Genomic DNA, 16,222 nt, shown 5'->3' with positions numbered 1-16,222 from the left:
ACTTTTATTTTGGTAACACAAAGGGTGTGATTAGAAACTTCTGTAAGATTTCAATAATTTAGAGATTTTCCTTTGTCATTGTGTTCTACACTTCTATCTTTTCCGGTTTTATTGACATCTCAAGTGCATCCATATAAGAATTGAAAATGTCACCTTACTATTCTAACAGAATAACATCAATTGCTAAAGATGCATGAAAAATACATGAGAGCCTCGAGTTTATGCAATTTGTGTTAAACCATTTAAGCACACACACACTTTCAGCATATCTGAACCACAGACATCATTGTGAATTACAGACCAATCAGTCTTCTGTTTTGTGTAATCTGATTATTTTTCCTACCGAATCAATAATGCTCGTGAGCTTTAAGATGACTATAAAGTGGCTTGCTTGAATTTGAAGTTCTGTTGAAGTTCTTCAATTGAAGATGCACCAATCCAATTGATAGTCAACTAGAAATCTCATCCAATCTGACAAAAACATCAAAATTCAAGTAGGGAACCAATTAAAGAGAAGAATCAAACTTTTATGCAGCAATATTTCCTACATAATAACTCACAACGAAAAATGCACAAAGAAAGTTTAGCATTGCAGATTCACAAAAATCAGCAAAATGGAATTATATTGGTATCAAAGAGTGATCTACATGTAATATACGATGATGGATTTAACATGGCCATGCCTAAATAAAAACTGATGCACGATATTAGAAAACTTGAAAAAATAACAGGAGAAAAACCACCGCCAACAACAACAGCAAGACATTCTAATTATTAGCAGAAACCCACCAGAACCCTCGTCTAGCCAAATTTACAGTAGCAGGCATTAATGGCAACAACCTTGAGAAAGGGACAGAACTAATAGCCAGCAAAGCATAAACATCACCATTTCAATGTGCAGAAAAATTACATAGTAACCCTGTAAGCTGTAATGCAACATCCTGCATCACCCAGTTCAATTGCAACCCATATACTTCTAGATATCAAGGATGCTTTGAAAAGTAACTCATTTCTACAACCAGGAATTCTAACCTACAGCTGTTCTTCATTGCTAAGCATATTGTTGCCCACTAATAGTACACTGTACTTGGGTTTAAATTTTAACCCATGACCTGCTGATAACCAAAGCTACAAGGTACAAGTTGGAGGAAAGACCAATAAGTCATCCCCAAGGCCATCCGTTAGACTTACAATGTTGCTTGGAAGAGAAATCACTGCCAATCAAAGGGAACCAAGCAAGGAATCAAACTGTGAACAAAGTGAAGCCATATCTTGTCAATCATGGAGACACTTGCAGGATCCAAGTGGTAGAAAACATTAGATGGTGCACCATCAGCTGCATCCGAATCTGTTGGATCAGGATCGCGGAAGTAGACATACTTCTAAACGAACACATTATGACTTCTTTAAAATTCTCCATCCTCTGTATCTATTCCTGTGTCCTCTGTCACAACATTTCTCTAACAAAATCAAGATTAAGCGTATCGCGCACAACAAGAAACATCCCAAGTGTAATAACGATCAGAATCCCCGACGACATAATTCTTTGCTCAAGTTCTTGCGGTATCTTTCTCCCTCTTCTGGCAGCCTCTATCAGAAGCAGAAGCAAGGACCATCCATCAAGAGCAGGCAGTGGCAATAGATTAATCACAGCAAGGTTGAGATTTAGGATAGCTGCAAATTGATACAGGCCATCAGTGCTAGATCTTGCTACCTCAGCCCCGACAGCAATGATCGCGATGGGGCCTGAAACCTTACTTGCAGACTGTGAAAAATTGAAAAACGTCTGTTTCAAACTGTCCAAGACATTGGAAGAAAGCCCCCAAAACTCCTTTCCAGCATAGACTACAGCTTCTGCAAGATTATTCGGTACCACTTTCGAAACCTTAACATGTGGTGATAACTGAACACCGATCTTGCCGGTCCCGTCCGAATTCGAATCCGGGACAACATCGATTTCTAATGATCGGTTCCCTCTCTCCACACTAAAGGATAAAGTCCTGCTCGGGCTCTTCTTAATTACATCAACAAGTTCAAAAACAGAGGCACCACTTTTGGGCAATACGCTTCCATTAACACCTAGAATTACATCTCCAGACCGCAAACCGTATCGCGAAGCGGCGGAAGAAACCTGAACTTCCGGCACAAGCACCCCAGGCAAGGCCTCTTGAACAGGAAGCCCAACAGATAAAACTTGAACAAACACGATCATGTAAGCAAAAACAATGTTTGCAACAACACCAGCAGAAATAACCAAAACTCTATCCAAAATAGGCCTGTTCTTCAATAGATTCTCATCGTCTGCCGGTATATCGCTCTCAGGATCGTTATCAGGAAACCCCACAAACCCACCAAGAGGAAATGCTCTAATGGAGTACTCTACATTCTTTGCATTGAATTTTGCTAGAATTGGGCCAAAACCAACTGCAAATTTACTCACGTGGATTCCTTGAAGGTAGGCAGCCAGGAAATGGCCGCTCTCGTGGACGACGATGATCGCCGTAAGGACTGCAACTGCTTCAAGCACGGATTGAGGGCCTTCCAAGTTGCCTAGTCCAAAAGCAGGAACTGCTAAGGAGGGTTTTGGGCCCCTTCTCTGATGAAATAATTGGTACCCATCTCTTGAAACACTGTCTAGCCTCCAATGGAAGAGTCTTTGGTGGCAGATATGCTTCTTCAGGCAGGAAGAGCAAATGGGTAGTGTCCTGTTGAACTGGGATTTGGGATGTAGAGGCCAAAGGGATAATGGAGAATTTGCACGGCCGAATCTCAGAAAAGCGTTGCCTGAAGTTGCTGAATGAATGTTTAGCATTTCTGGTAAAGGGTCTAGAGAGAGAGAGAGAGAGAGGTGGGTGGGTGGTGTGAATTTGCTATCAGAAAGGATGCATGATTTTGAAGTTAGGAATGTGGAGAGGATGGGGGTTTCTATATCGTGTGGATGTCAGAAAAAGGGTTTTTAATTTGGCGCTTGCAATTTGTCAATATTATATATCACCCATTATATTTCATCACCGCTACACATCTAGCTAGGGTGTCAACGGGTCGGGTTTATTGGGACCCAACCCATACCAAACCCTATAAGGTCTGGGTATGATGATAAATATGAAGACCCCGGTCCGGACTCCAAGGTCCGATTAGTACATGGAGTGGGACATAGTTTGTGAAATTTTATACAAGACCTGTGCCCGACCTGAGTTTCGATTAAGACCCATAATTTTTTAATATAAAAATGATAAAAAAATATATTATTTTATCGGGTGTGACATGGGTCTGGTTCATGTAGTTCTTATTGGGTTTGGGTATGATTTATCTTATAGTGGGTCAGATTAAACTCGGGTCCAGACCCGATACTATACCCAAAAATCGGGGTTAGGTCTGGTTTCACCTGGTTTCTAACCAAACCCAACCCGTTGACACCCCTACATGTAAGCCTTGCATCTCACTTGGGACGTATGAGAGTGAGCTCACTGACAACTCAAAGTGAAATGTGCGTTGGTGATAAAATATAACCAGTGATTTGGTTATATACAATATAACCGTATTGATATAAAAGCATACAAACATGTTGATACAAACAAGTTGGTACTGTATTTTGTACCAAAAAAATGATTTATTTTGATTTTCCTTAAATATATGCTTGATATATTTTTTGTTTAAACTGGATTGAAATACTGAAACTGGCTGATCCAACCCGAGCAATGAATGCATCTTGATAATCAATGACCAATTTGTTGGACTAGAGTCAAAGGCAGTTAAAATTTACAAGTTTTATGATGCTAAGTAATGGAAATAAGATTAGCATTTACGGGTTGATCCAAGTTGATTTTTGCAATACAATGTTCCGCACTTCCGGCTTGGGGGTTATGTCACAGGGACACGTCATTTTGGTGGTGTCTCCCTGACATAATTGGACACAGGGCAATGACGCACATATATTATTTTAATAAAAAAAACTTATTTTGTTATTAAAATACCAAAAATAGTATTTTATTGATTAAAAATTAAAAAATCCCATGTCCTCGTGTCATTTAAAAAAATGAACTTGCGTGTCGACTCCGTGTCACATGTACTCATATCCACGTGTCTTTGTGAGCAAGGGGGTCTGCCCACACCTCTCTAAGTTTTTGTTTTTTATTAACTAGGAACCCTTGCCCGAAGGGTGGAAAACCCTAATTCAGCACTTTTCAATTATATTTGATTTTGGTTTAAAAAAAAAGAGAAATCACCTAAAGTTTGGGCATTGATAAAAAATATACCTATATTTTGAAAAAATTTAAGAAGGCACCTAAAATTTTGCATCATTAATAAAAGACAAACTTCCATCCATTTAACCTAGGTTATCACTAACCCACGATGAGTTAAGAGAGTTAATTTACTAGTCCTTCAAAGACTACTTCCCTCTTTCTTTGGTGCATTTTTTCAAAAATGATATTGAGCTAATTTTGCATTGCATTTACCAGAAAGCTTTAGGGTAATAGATTCTTGGGTCTTTTTTAGTAACCATGGTATTTCTTAGGTGCATTTTTTATTTTTTTTAACTTATTTGTTTTTTTATTAATGCCCAAATTTAAGCTTTCTTTTAGAAAATATCCCAATTTTTTTTTTTTATATTTACATAGAGAAACTGCCCCGGGGTGAGATACTTATTTGTGTTATCTCTGCCTACTAGGGGTGGGCAACGGCTGGGCCAAACGCCCGGTTCAAGCTAGCATGTTGGGAAAACTCTGACCCATGTTCATGGGCCTAGTCGGACCCGGCCTATATATATATATATATATATATATATATATATATATATATATATATATGCCGGCTGGGCTGGGTATTAAGTGATAACGACAACTGGATCTGAATATTGGATTCAAATTCAACATAAAGGAATTGGCATCCCTTGTTGTCTTGTTTATGTATGTCTTGTAAGGTTTTCTACTTATGTTGGTTCTCTATTTGAACATGGTTTCTTATTTGAGTGATGTTTCTCTCATCTAGAGAGTCATTGTATTTGGAAAAGATTGTATTTCATGTTGTATAAATAAATGAACATATCACACTATTTTTCCATCTTGAATCATAGGAATATAGAAACAACCCCAAGCTATATTGTCTCTCCTTCTTCATAGTTGTTCTAGATACACACGGGTACCATATTTACCATGGTATCATAGTAGGAGTAGGGATGGCAGTGGGGCGGGGCAGGGGACAAGGTCTCCACCCCTGTCCCGCCTCAAGATTTTATCCTCCACCCCGCCTCCATCCCCGGCCGGGATGGATTTTATCCTCCACCCCCGCCTTCATCCCCGTTTCATGTCCTCCATCCCCGGTTCAACCGGGGATGAGGCGGGGCAGGGATATTGCGGGGAAAAGTGGTCGGGGCGGGGTTGGGGCGGGGATCGGAGCGGGGCGGGGAAAAGTGCATGTCCATCCCCGCCTCCATCCCCGGACGGGGATGGATTTTAACCTTCGTCCCCGCCTCCATCCCCGTTTCATACCCTTCATCCCCGGTCCAAACGGGGCGAGGTGGGGCGGGGCCCCCCTTTCCCCCGGTCCACTGCCATCCCTAAGTAGGAGCATGTTTGATTGTGTCCATCAAGGTAAATTCTAAGAGATCTTTGGTTTTCGTCTATCTATTTGCCTTTTTCAGGTTTTCCCCAATTTATGTCTGTTGTTTTTCTTTCTTTCTTAAAATATCTATTTTAGCATCTAAACATTTTGCAGTTATTCCCAATCATATTTGTTGTTATCGTTGTTTTCTCAAAAAAAAAAAATAAGCAAGACCATATTTATTATTTTTCTCTTCTATATGATTGGCATCAATCAATAAAAAGAATCTGTTCTTTCTTTCTTCTTGATCTTGACATCATAAATAAGCACAAATTTCTTTAGGTAAGAAACTTCTGGCTTACGATCAGTTTGTTGTTTGTGCTCCGCTGCTGTGAAATATTGACCAAAAAAAAAAGTTGAACCAACTTAGGTTGAATATTTTTGTTTATTTTATTCTCATTGTCCTTGTTATCCTTCTTGGTTATGGATCTAAATCTTCAATTGTCTTTATCTTCTACTTTCCTACCACAACTAGTTTATAAAAAATTGAATAACTCTAATTTCTTAACTTGAAACAGGCAAATAGCTCCTTTCATTGGTAGTCAAGTTCTCTCAGGACACCTATGGGTACATCCACCAAAATGTGTTATCAAAGAAGGGAAGGATTATAAAGGGATTGTGATTTCTTCTGTTCATGACAAAAATCCATATTTTATTTCGTGGATGAAAAAAAATCATGCATTGGTTGCCTATATTATCTTCACTTTGTTACAAGAAGTACTCATTGGGGGTGACGATGATTGCACAACTTTTCAACTATATACTAAATTAGTCAAAACATACTCTCACATCTCAGAATCTAAGGTAATGTTTTTTAAAGAGTTTCAAAATTAAAAAAAAAGTTTCATGTAAGTCATGAAATATTTTAATAAGATGAAGAGCATCATTAATTAGCTTATGATTGTGGGGTATGAAGTATCGGATAAGGATACGGTCCAATATGCACTTATTGGGCTTGACTTTTACTATCATATTTGCTCTACTACTTTGTAGTATTTGGATTTGCTTTCCACGTTCAAGAATTTATGAGCTAAATTATTATACTATGAGATGACTCATAATGCTAATATTGATACTTTTAATGATGCTCAGAAAGGTGTGGTCACTTATATTTCACAAGGTCGTAAAAGAGGTGGCTATTTTAGAGGAGGTAGGAGATGTGGTCATGGAAGTAATCAGGGAGACTTAGGCATTCTGCCTACACCAAATACACCTAATATTGTTGTCCAAGGAAGACACCTATTCTTACTTGCTTCATATGCAAAAAATCATACAATATCAAAGAGAATTGTTTGTTTAAGAATGACCCCAAATATAAACAGGAAACAATACAAAATAGAAGTCAAGGTAAGGCCCAATTTAGAGGTCAGAGTAGCAAAAAAAATAATAAAGATGGTCAACTTTCAACAGACATGCAATTATTACTTGTTGCTCTCGTATGACTCAATTTAAAGCGAAATGATCAAGGGGTGTTGTATCTTGATTCTAGAGTTGTCAACCATATTACAGGTAATAAGAGTAAGTTCTTAACGTTATTCCTTATCATGGTAAAGATTGTATTATTACTGAAGATGAGACTCGTCACCTCATTACACACACTTAAAATGTGTTTATCCCTTTGTCTAAGTCCAGTTCTCTAAACCTCTTTAATGTTTTTTTTTATTTCAATATTAAGAAAAATCTCATTTTAGTTTTTAAACTTGTTGATAATACAATTTTATGCGTAGTTTTTACTCTGCCATCTATTTGTGTCAAGGATCTTCACACAAAGAGAATATTCGCTGAAGGAAAAAGGTTAACAAATATGTATGTCTTTAAATAAGATCCTACGTCCAAATCAATTGATCATGTTTCGAAGCTTAGTATAGAGTCATCTAGTTCATTTCCCTTATGTAACTCTTTTTAGTTTCAAATAAAACTAATGTTTGGTACATACTTACTCATTGTAGTCATGATTTTATTGAAAGATTTGTCTCTAAGAAGCTTATTCCTTAATCTAGTTTAGAGTATGAGTTTGTTAGTGTTATTTGTCCAATTTGTCAATTTGTGAAGAGTCATGTTATTTTTTTTAATTATTTGAATGAAAGAGCTTCATAACCTTTTAAAAATATGCATTCAATGTATAGGGGTCAACATCGCATGCTTCTTCTTCTGGTAGTTGTTATTATATTTCTTTTATTGACGATTTTTTTGTTATATGTAGATATATTTTATGAAGCATAAGCATAAAGTGTTTAATATATTAATAAAATTTCATGTTAGTCAAAAAATAATTCTCTATGTTTATCATTAATTTCTAGTGTGATAGTAGAAGTGAGTACTCTTAGAAGAAGTTTATTATTTATCTTGAAAATAATAGAATCAACAAAAGAGCATCTTGCCCTTGCACACTCCAACAAAATGAGTTTGCAAAAAGAAAGTATCTTGCATGCCAAAATGACAACTTTGTGTCTTGGGATAAAGGCTTTTCACTCAGTTGGTTACATTATAGATATTTTGCCCATGAAGATTTTAAATTACAAGCCTCCTTATTATACCGTTTAAAAAATATCCTAATTATGATTTATTACAGGTTGGTGGGTGCATTTGTTATGTTCATATAAATAAGTACCAAATAAATAAATTTGAACTTAGAGCTCACATTTGCAAATTTGTTGGTTATATTGATGACTATAAGGGATTCAGGTGCTATGATATTAAGAATAAATGTATTCGTATTTTAAAAATGTGGTATTTCATAAGAGTTTCTTTAAGTCTTATTCCAATGCAGAACATGTTAAAAAAATAAAAAAAGACAACATTGAATGTTATCAGTCATGATTAGATTAAGAGACGTTTTAAGGGCCTAATGTTGTTTCCACGACACAAGAAGAAGTTTTAACAAACCACAGTCAGGAAAGAGAAGCTTCTGAAGAAAAATGTAATTGTTGATGGGAGATATAAAGAATGCCATGTCTATACTAGAAGAAATAAAGGAGTGGTTGGTTTTAAAGTTAGGGAACAAATGACAACTGATAATAAAGTCAAACAAGAGTCAAAAAATGTGAAAAATATTATCACCCAATTTGATAAAGTGGTAACTCAACCAGAGTTTATAAGATCAAACATGATTAGACATCCTATTGAAATATGAATAGGTTATAAAAATTTTAGCACAAATCATCAGGCAAATAGAAAAATAAGAAGAACCAATTACTTATTCTCAAGTCATTCCAAATAAGAAATGGATTGAAACCATGAATGATGAAATGAAAACATTACATGAATGCCATGCATGGGAAGTAGTTAGAAGGCCTTCAAATAAGAATGTCATATGGTCAAAATGGCTTTATAATATTAAATATAGACCAGATGAAATTATTGAATGGTATAATATCGACATATTACAAATTGCTTTACTCAATAGCATGACATGCACTATGAGGAGACGTTCAACCCTGTGGTAAAAATGAGAACAATGCTTATTATCTTGTTTTCAACACTGGATCATGATTGAACTCTAAATCAACTTGATGTTAATAATGCATTTTTACATGTAGACTTTGAAAGAAAAAATATACATGAAACAATCATAATGATACATTGAAAATGATCCAATTAAATATGTGTACAAGCTTAAGCTAAAACAAGCCTCTGGTTCATAGTTCAAAATTTTTTATCTGAAAACAATACAGATCTTCACTTATGAACATATTTAGGTAATAAAAGAAGTTTTAAACAAACAAACGTTTTAAGATGAAGGATCTTGGCCAATTGAAATACTTTTTAGGAGTTGAGGTTGATGAAATATAACATGGTTTGGTTTTAACTCAACATAAGTACACTATAGATCTTTTAGATAAAATAAGTATGTTTGATTGTAAGCCTTTATTAACACATATTTCAATACATGTGCTAATGATGGAGAGTTATATAATGAACCTACTAAGTATCAGAGTATTGTGAGAACAATAAAGTAAATTTTAAAGTATTTGAAGGGTTGTGGCCAATTGAAATACTTTTTTGGAGTTGAGATTGATAAAAGTAAATATGGTCCGATCCTGATTCATCATAATTACACTGTATATCTCTTATGCAAAACAGGTATGTTTGATGGTAAGCCTTTATTACCACATGTTTCAATACATCAACTAAGTGTTAATGATAAGAGTTATATAATGACCCTATTGAGTATCTGAGTATTGTGAGAATGTTGCAATATCTCACCTTCACTGAACCAGATGCTGTGCATACAGTAAACCAAATATCTCAAATCATGCATCAACTAAAAACTACTCATATGAAAGCAATGAAGTAAATTTTAAGGTATATGAAAAGCACTATTGAGTGATGGATTGTTTTATAATAGAAGGGACTAAAAGAAAAATTGACTCATAGTCATGAGTTATTCAGACGTGGGTTGGATAAAAGACAGATGAAAGAAGATCAATTTAAAGTTATTGTATATTTGTTGATGGTGATTTATTTTCTTGGTCAAGTCATAATAGCTAGGTTGAAGTTAAATACTGAGCTTAGAATTGATAGGAATGAGGAGTTTATTATATAAACTAGATGAAACAAATTTTAGATAATTCGTGACAATCAAAGTGTCATCAAGATCTTCTTGAATCATGTTCATCGTGGAAAGACCAAGCATATAAAAATTGGTCAACACTTCATCATAAACAAAATTATATTATTTTATTTTTTATTACTTTTTAATATTATTTCAATAAAAATACATTTTTACTATTAAAATATCAAAAACAATATTTTTATTGATTGAAAAAATAAAAAATTTCGTGTCCTCGTGTCCTATTTGCTGACAAAATTTCAAACTTGTGAGTCGTAATCGCGTCACTTGTCCTCGTGTCGACGTATCTTTATGATGTACTACCTTCCCTTTTATATTAAAAGCAAATCCTAACCCTAGCGCCTGCGGCTCCACAGAAGAGAAAATAGAAAACAGAGGAGAGAAAGAAGAAGAAGAAGAAGAGGTGGAGGAAGCTAGGATGGCGACGATGGAGGTGGTGGCCAACGGCACTCACTGGTTGGGAGCGACGGTGGAGCCTCCTCCTCAACCGGCCCACTTGGTCGTCGACCCCTCTCAGATCGACGTCTCGAGGTTCGACCCCGACTCCATCCATCTCCCTCCCGGCGACAACTTCGGCATCTTGAGGTACCCAAATCCCTAATCCAATCGAAATCCCTGCACCCTTTTTCTTTCAGCCCGTCTCCGCGTTTCTCTGATTCGCGTTTCGGTCGGTTTTCTTAGCGACGACGAGGACGTGATCGAGAGCGAGAACCTCGAGTTCGATTCTGGGATCGAGAGCGTCGTCGTCGCCGACAACCTTCCCGTCGTCGGCCCCGAAAAGTTCGAGAAGCTTGAGGGCGTCGTCAGGAAGATTTTCGGGCAGATTGGGACCATCAAGGAGAATGGACTCTGGATGCCTTTGAACCCGGAGACCCAGAAGACACAGGGCTTCTGCTTCATCGAGTTCACTACGAAGCAGGTGCAGAGTTTCTCCACTAGTTGGTTCTTTTTTTCTATGGTTTCCGGAGTTCTCAGCTCGGGTTCGGTTCGGTTCGGTTGTATTGTTTTTTTTGGAAATTCAGTAAGTTGGAAATGAATACACATAGTATTGGGAATTGTTGATTGAAGATGAAAATCTTCCTGTTCTGCACGTTCTTGTGTGATAGAGCGTAAGTGTTGGGATACTTGGTGGTTGGTGAATTAAGAGAATTCGTGTTGTTTGGTTCCTGGGATTGGAAGCGGAAGTAAAGGAACGTTTAAGCTAATACCTAAGAATTAACTTTTCTCTGTCAATTTGAGATCAGTACTTTTGATGTCATTCGCGAGAGAGAATTCTTGAATTCTTTCATTTAGGTTCTCTACAGATCAGGCATGAGCCTTGGTGCCTTCTTCCATATTGGACAAGGATGGTGCTCAACTGAGAGACTAATTATGAGGCCTTTTTCAGAACACAGCGTGGTTCACGATTGATTCCAGCCAAGAGAGGCTCGTTTGCTGGTCTCCGAGAGCAAGTAGCCACGATTACAAGAACAGAGGAGCACTTCGAGGGGCTCCAAAACCTCCAAGAAAAAGAAAATAGAAAAGAGATTGAATCAGAAACAACCAAGACTTTTATTACTCTCCTTAGTTTCTTTTTATATGCATTTACAGCAAAGGGCGTTCTCTCACAAGACTCGAGGAATCATCCCCTTAACACAATTTAAGAAAGACCACATTCCTAACTACCAACCTCCTAAACTCAACTGGTTTGAACCAATTTTAACTACCAATGCAAGTCTAGGTCAAGTGCTCCAGTTAACAGTCCTTCACAAATTTCTAATGCTTTTGCTGATTACACATACAAAATGAAAAGGATAGGGGCTAAAGTGGTGGCTGTCTTGCTTGATCCTCCGCAAGCTACAGGCCTCATAATCTTATATCAATTTTCTTTAACCTTTTATCTTCTCACATCTTAAATCTGTTTAGTGGTCACCTGCATTTTTTGCAATATGTGTCCAATCTTTATGATGGCATTGTTGGAATCCTCTATAATATGCCGAAAAAACTGATTTCTTAGTTTCCTTTTATTTTTGTGCTCGCAATACAGGAAGCAGAGACTGCTAAGGAGAAGACAAATGGTTACAAGTTGGATAAATCACATATATTTGCTGTGAACATGTTCAATGATTTTGATAGGTTTATGAAAGTTCCAGATGAGTGGGCTCCTGCCGAAATCAAACCATATACACCTGGGGTAAGCTATTTAGATGATAATGAATGCTATAGGTTCATATTTTAATAGTTGATGATGCACATTGTTCATCTTCTATGTGATGATGGCTGCTAATGTTTTAATAATACACACTATTTGCACTTAGGTAGTCAATTTTTGTGTGCTTTGATTTAGTTTCTTTTATGTTTTATCCACATTATCACTTCTTCTTATTGGCTTCATAACATGACATTCATGTAGTGTGCCAATAAGAAGCTCCACATGCCAAAATGATCTAAGTTGGAGTCCAATCTCTAATGTACTCTGTTTAATTGTGTTGACTTTGTTGGATCTTCCATGTATCTCATGACAAAACGGTGTTTTAGTTAGTTTTTGTATCTTCTATTACAATGGGCTCCATCTTGAATAATTGACTACAAGATAGATTAGGTCAAATCGTCTGTCTGTCTTTCTATTTGATGTTAAATTTTCTGCTTCTGGTTATGCCAGGAAAATCTACAGAAATGGCTGACTGATGAAAAAGCTCGTGACCAGTTTGTTATACGTTCTGGTATGGATACTGAGGTTTTATGGAATGATGCTCGACAGCTGAAGCCAGAGCTTGTCTATAGTCGTCGGGTAAGTAACATCTCATATATTTGTTGGGAAATCTAGTATACGTATCACCTTAGCAATGACCTCTTTTTCTCTACTCTTCTTTTTAAAATTTAAATGTGTTCCTTTTTTTTACTGAATATGGTCTTGCTCTCATGTTGTTAATTGGCATACTATGACTCTGATGGTAATGCAAAGATGGAGATGTTTCTCTCTCATGTGTTTCACTGTTGCTTTTCCAGGCTTCCAGAATGGAAAACTTCTAGCTTCTCTTTTCTGGTCGTTCCTTTTTTTTTTTCTCTTTTTCAGTTTTCTTGAGTCTCTGTCCTTCTCTAAAACATAGATCACTTTTCCTGCTATGTTTTCTAATTATGCCTGTATTTCATGAAAACTTCTACTGTTTTAACTTTTAACAGATCTTCCTGGTTTTGTTTTGCAGCACTGGACAGAGAGTTTTGTGCAGTGGTCACCTCTGGGGACATACTTAGCCACAGTACACAGGCAGGGTGCTGCTGTTTGGGGAGGTGCCACAACATTCAACCGTTTAATGCGATATACCCATCCCCAGGTTTCTTCCATCCTTTTCCAAATCAAGTGTGCAATCAGTTCACTAATCATGATGATCCATATAATTTGATTAGCTCATCATAATAATAGCTTATATATAACAGGTCAAACTTATTGATTTTTCTACTGGAGAGAGATATTTGGTCACATATAGTAGTCATGAACCCAGCAACCCTCGGGATACACAGGTAATTTGTTGTCAAACTGAGAAAAGTAATTCATTTTTGTTCTGATTAACCATACAGCTAGACATCTAACTCATATGTTCTTTCAGACAGTTGTGTTAAACATTTTTGATGTGAGAACGGGTAAAGTAATGCGAGATTTTAGGGGACGTGCTGATGAATTTGCCACTGGTGGAACAGGGGGTGTTGCTGGTGTAATATGGCCTGTATTTAGGTAATCTAGCTAACTCTATATCCTGACTCTAAGAGGACAGGATGATGATGATGATTGTGATGAACATGATCTATATTTAGGCTGATCTTGTCGTCGTGTGCTTACTTCCAGATGGAGCGGCGGAAGGGAAGACAAGTATTTTGCTAGAATTGGTAAAAATGCAATTAGTGTCTATGAAACAGATACTTTTGGGCTCCTGGACAAGAAATCTATCAAAATTGAAAATGTTATGGACTTCTGTTGGTCTCCTACTGATCCCATATTGGCACTGTTTGTTCCAGAAGGAGGTGGTGGGAACCAGCCTGCAAGGGTAAGGGAGGATTTCAATTATATTCGGCAATCATTTTTCATCATGTATAAGGATATGGGTTGCATTAGGGTACAAGTTTATATTTTTGTGTTATAATTTGATTAATTCTTTCAGGTTAGTCTTGTTCAAATTCCTGGCAGAGAGGAGCTGAGGCAGAAAAATCTCTTCAGTGTTAGTGACTGCAAGATGTATTGGCAAAACAATGGTGACTATCTTGCTGTAAAAGTGGACCGCTACACAAAGACAAAGAAAAGCACACATACTGGCTTTGAGCTCTTTCGCATAAAAGAACGAGACATTCCAATTGAAGTTTTGGAGCTTGAGAACAAGAATGACAAAATTATTGCCTTTGCCTGGGAACCCAAAGGTCATAGGTTTGCAGTTATCCATGGTGACAGTCCCCGACCTGACATCAGTTTCTACTCCATGCGAACTGCTCATCACACAGGCCGTGTCTCGAAGCTTACCACACTGAAAGGCAAGCAAGCCAATGCCTTGTATTGGTCTCCTACAGGCCGCTTCATTATCCTTGCTGGCATGAAGGGTTTCAATGGCCAGCTTGAGTTTTACAACGTTGATGAGCTTGAGACCATGGCAACAGGCGAGCATTTCATGGCAACTGATATTGAATGGGATCCTACTGGAAGGTGAGTTAGTGTTGATGATCAATGGGTGTCTGTTGTACATAATTGTTGCTTCCATTCATGCATATCTTACATATATATGCTCACCATGTAGTCATAGAACATAGAAGTTTCTAATCTCGATTTTCTGTCAGAACAGCAGGATTTCTTCCTCTTTTCCCCCTTCCCTCTCATGTTGCGCTGTATGTGTTTGTGCAGATATGTTGCAACAGCCGTTACTTCCGTTCATGAAATGGAGAATGGATTCAATATCTGGTCTTTCCATGGCAAGTTGTTGTATCGGATACCACGAGACCACTTTTATCAGGTAAGAACAAATCAGAGTTAAATGTCATTAGAAGCATTTGATATAACTGTGACTGTTTCTGATGGTATTGATATTCTGAAACTGTAGTTTTTATGGCGTCCAAGGCCACCAACGCTCTTGCCTCCTGAGAAAGAGGATGAGATTGCAAAGAACTTGAAGAAGTACAGCAAGAAGTACGAAGCAGAGGACCAAGATGTTTCATTGTTGTTGGGTGAGCAGGACAGGGAGAAGAGAAGGCTGTTGCAGGAGGAATGGGATGGATGGGTGAAGGAATGGAAACAGCTACACGAAGAAGAAAAGATATATCGGCAGGAGTTGCGAGATGGGGAACCCAGTGATGAAGAGGAAGAATACGAGGCAAAGGAGGTGGAGGTGGAAGAGATCTTGGATGTTACTGAAGACATTGTGAACTTTGGGGACGAACAGGAGTGAGAAAAGTCGGTTGAGGTTTGAAGAATTGTTTGCCTGCTTGCTTTACTGCTCGTCACCCACCAAAGTTTGTGATCCTTCATCGATACTTTCCTTCCTGGTAGAGTGAAGCTTAAACCATTACTGAGATAAAAATTTTGGCTGGAGAGAATTGAAGAGCTAATGTATAAGAACTTTATGTTTTGCATATTCAATCTAATGGTAATCCTTTTCTTATTTAAGTTACTAGGTGCAGAACTGGGGTTGGGAGAGGTACACCTATCAATATTTTGGGGCTTGGGGTTTCAGGATAATCTCAGTTTAGTTTGAGGCCCAGGTTTGCTGTAAATGCTTTATTCGGTTTGGGAGTCACTTTGTCCTCAGCTGAATTGATGTGGACTCGGGTTCACGGATAAATCAGAACCTCTTTTTGCTCCTCCTTTTGGTTTCCCGGCAGTGGAGCTCTCCTGATATTGGAGCCTCATAGCCCTTAAATTTGTGATGCCACTCTGTTCTATCCTTTATGCAAAAGAATGAACAAAACAGAAAAAATGAATGGTTCAAAAAGAAAAAAGAAAAGCAAAAAACCCTCAAAGTTGGCCTGGCTATGATTACAACAGAATCACTAGCCATAGAGCTACCTTCCACCAATACTCAGCAATGGAGA

General features: G+C 37.5%; 1 protein-coding gene and 1 pseudogene across 3 annotated transcripts; one reads left to right on the top strand and one right to left on the bottom strand.

The window, feature by feature from the left end:
- Positions 1 to 274: 274 nt before the first annotated feature.
- Positions 275 to 2,880, bottom strand: LOC149844068 (membrane metalloprotease ARASP, chloroplastic pseudogene; annotated as a pseudogene). 2 transcript variants are annotated; one of them, XR_016431180.1, is made up of 2 exons: positions 1,192 to 2,880; positions 275 to 471 (listed from the first exon to the last, which is right to left on the bottom strand). The product of XR_016431180.1 is annotated as a membrane metalloprotease ARASP, chloroplastic pseudogene, transcript variant X2 (transcript). The 2 variants fall into 2 exon arrangements; XR_016431179.1 differs by lacking the exon at positions 275 to 471 and having other exon boundaries at positions 863 to 2,880.
- Positions 2,881 to 10,516: 7,636 nt separating this feature from the next.
- Positions 10,517 to 15,797, top strand: LOC149844067 (eukaryotic translation initiation factor 3 subunit B-like). Its single transcript, XM_090000297.1, has 11 exons — positions 10,517 to 10,759; positions 10,856 to 11,093; positions 12,201 to 12,347; positions 12,816 to 12,944; positions 13,360 to 13,488; positions 13,592 to 13,675; positions 13,762 to 13,886; positions 13,998 to 14,196; positions 14,311 to 14,843; positions 15,039 to 15,147; positions 15,235 to 15,797. The coding sequence occupies exons 1-11, from the start codon at positions 10,593 to 10,595 to the stop codon at positions 15,577 to 15,579; spliced, it is 2,205 nt and encodes a 734-aa protein (XP_089856423.1). The 5' UTR covers positions 10,517 to 10,592; the 3' UTR covers positions 15,580 to 15,797.
- Positions 15,798 to 16,222: the final 425 nt, after the last annotated feature.

The sequence above is a fragment of the Nuphar pumila genome, chromosome 3 (assembly GCF_984573655.1).
Source record: "Nuphar pumila chromosome 3, dmNupPumi1.hap1.1, whole genome shotgun sequence".
Classification (NCBI taxonomy): domain Eukaryota; kingdom Viridiplantae; phylum Streptophyta; class Magnoliopsida; order Nymphaeales; family Nymphaeaceae; genus Nuphar; species Nuphar pumila.
The sequence above is the reverse complement of the archived record's forward strand: the minus strand, read 5'-3'. Positions and strand labels throughout refer to the sequence as shown.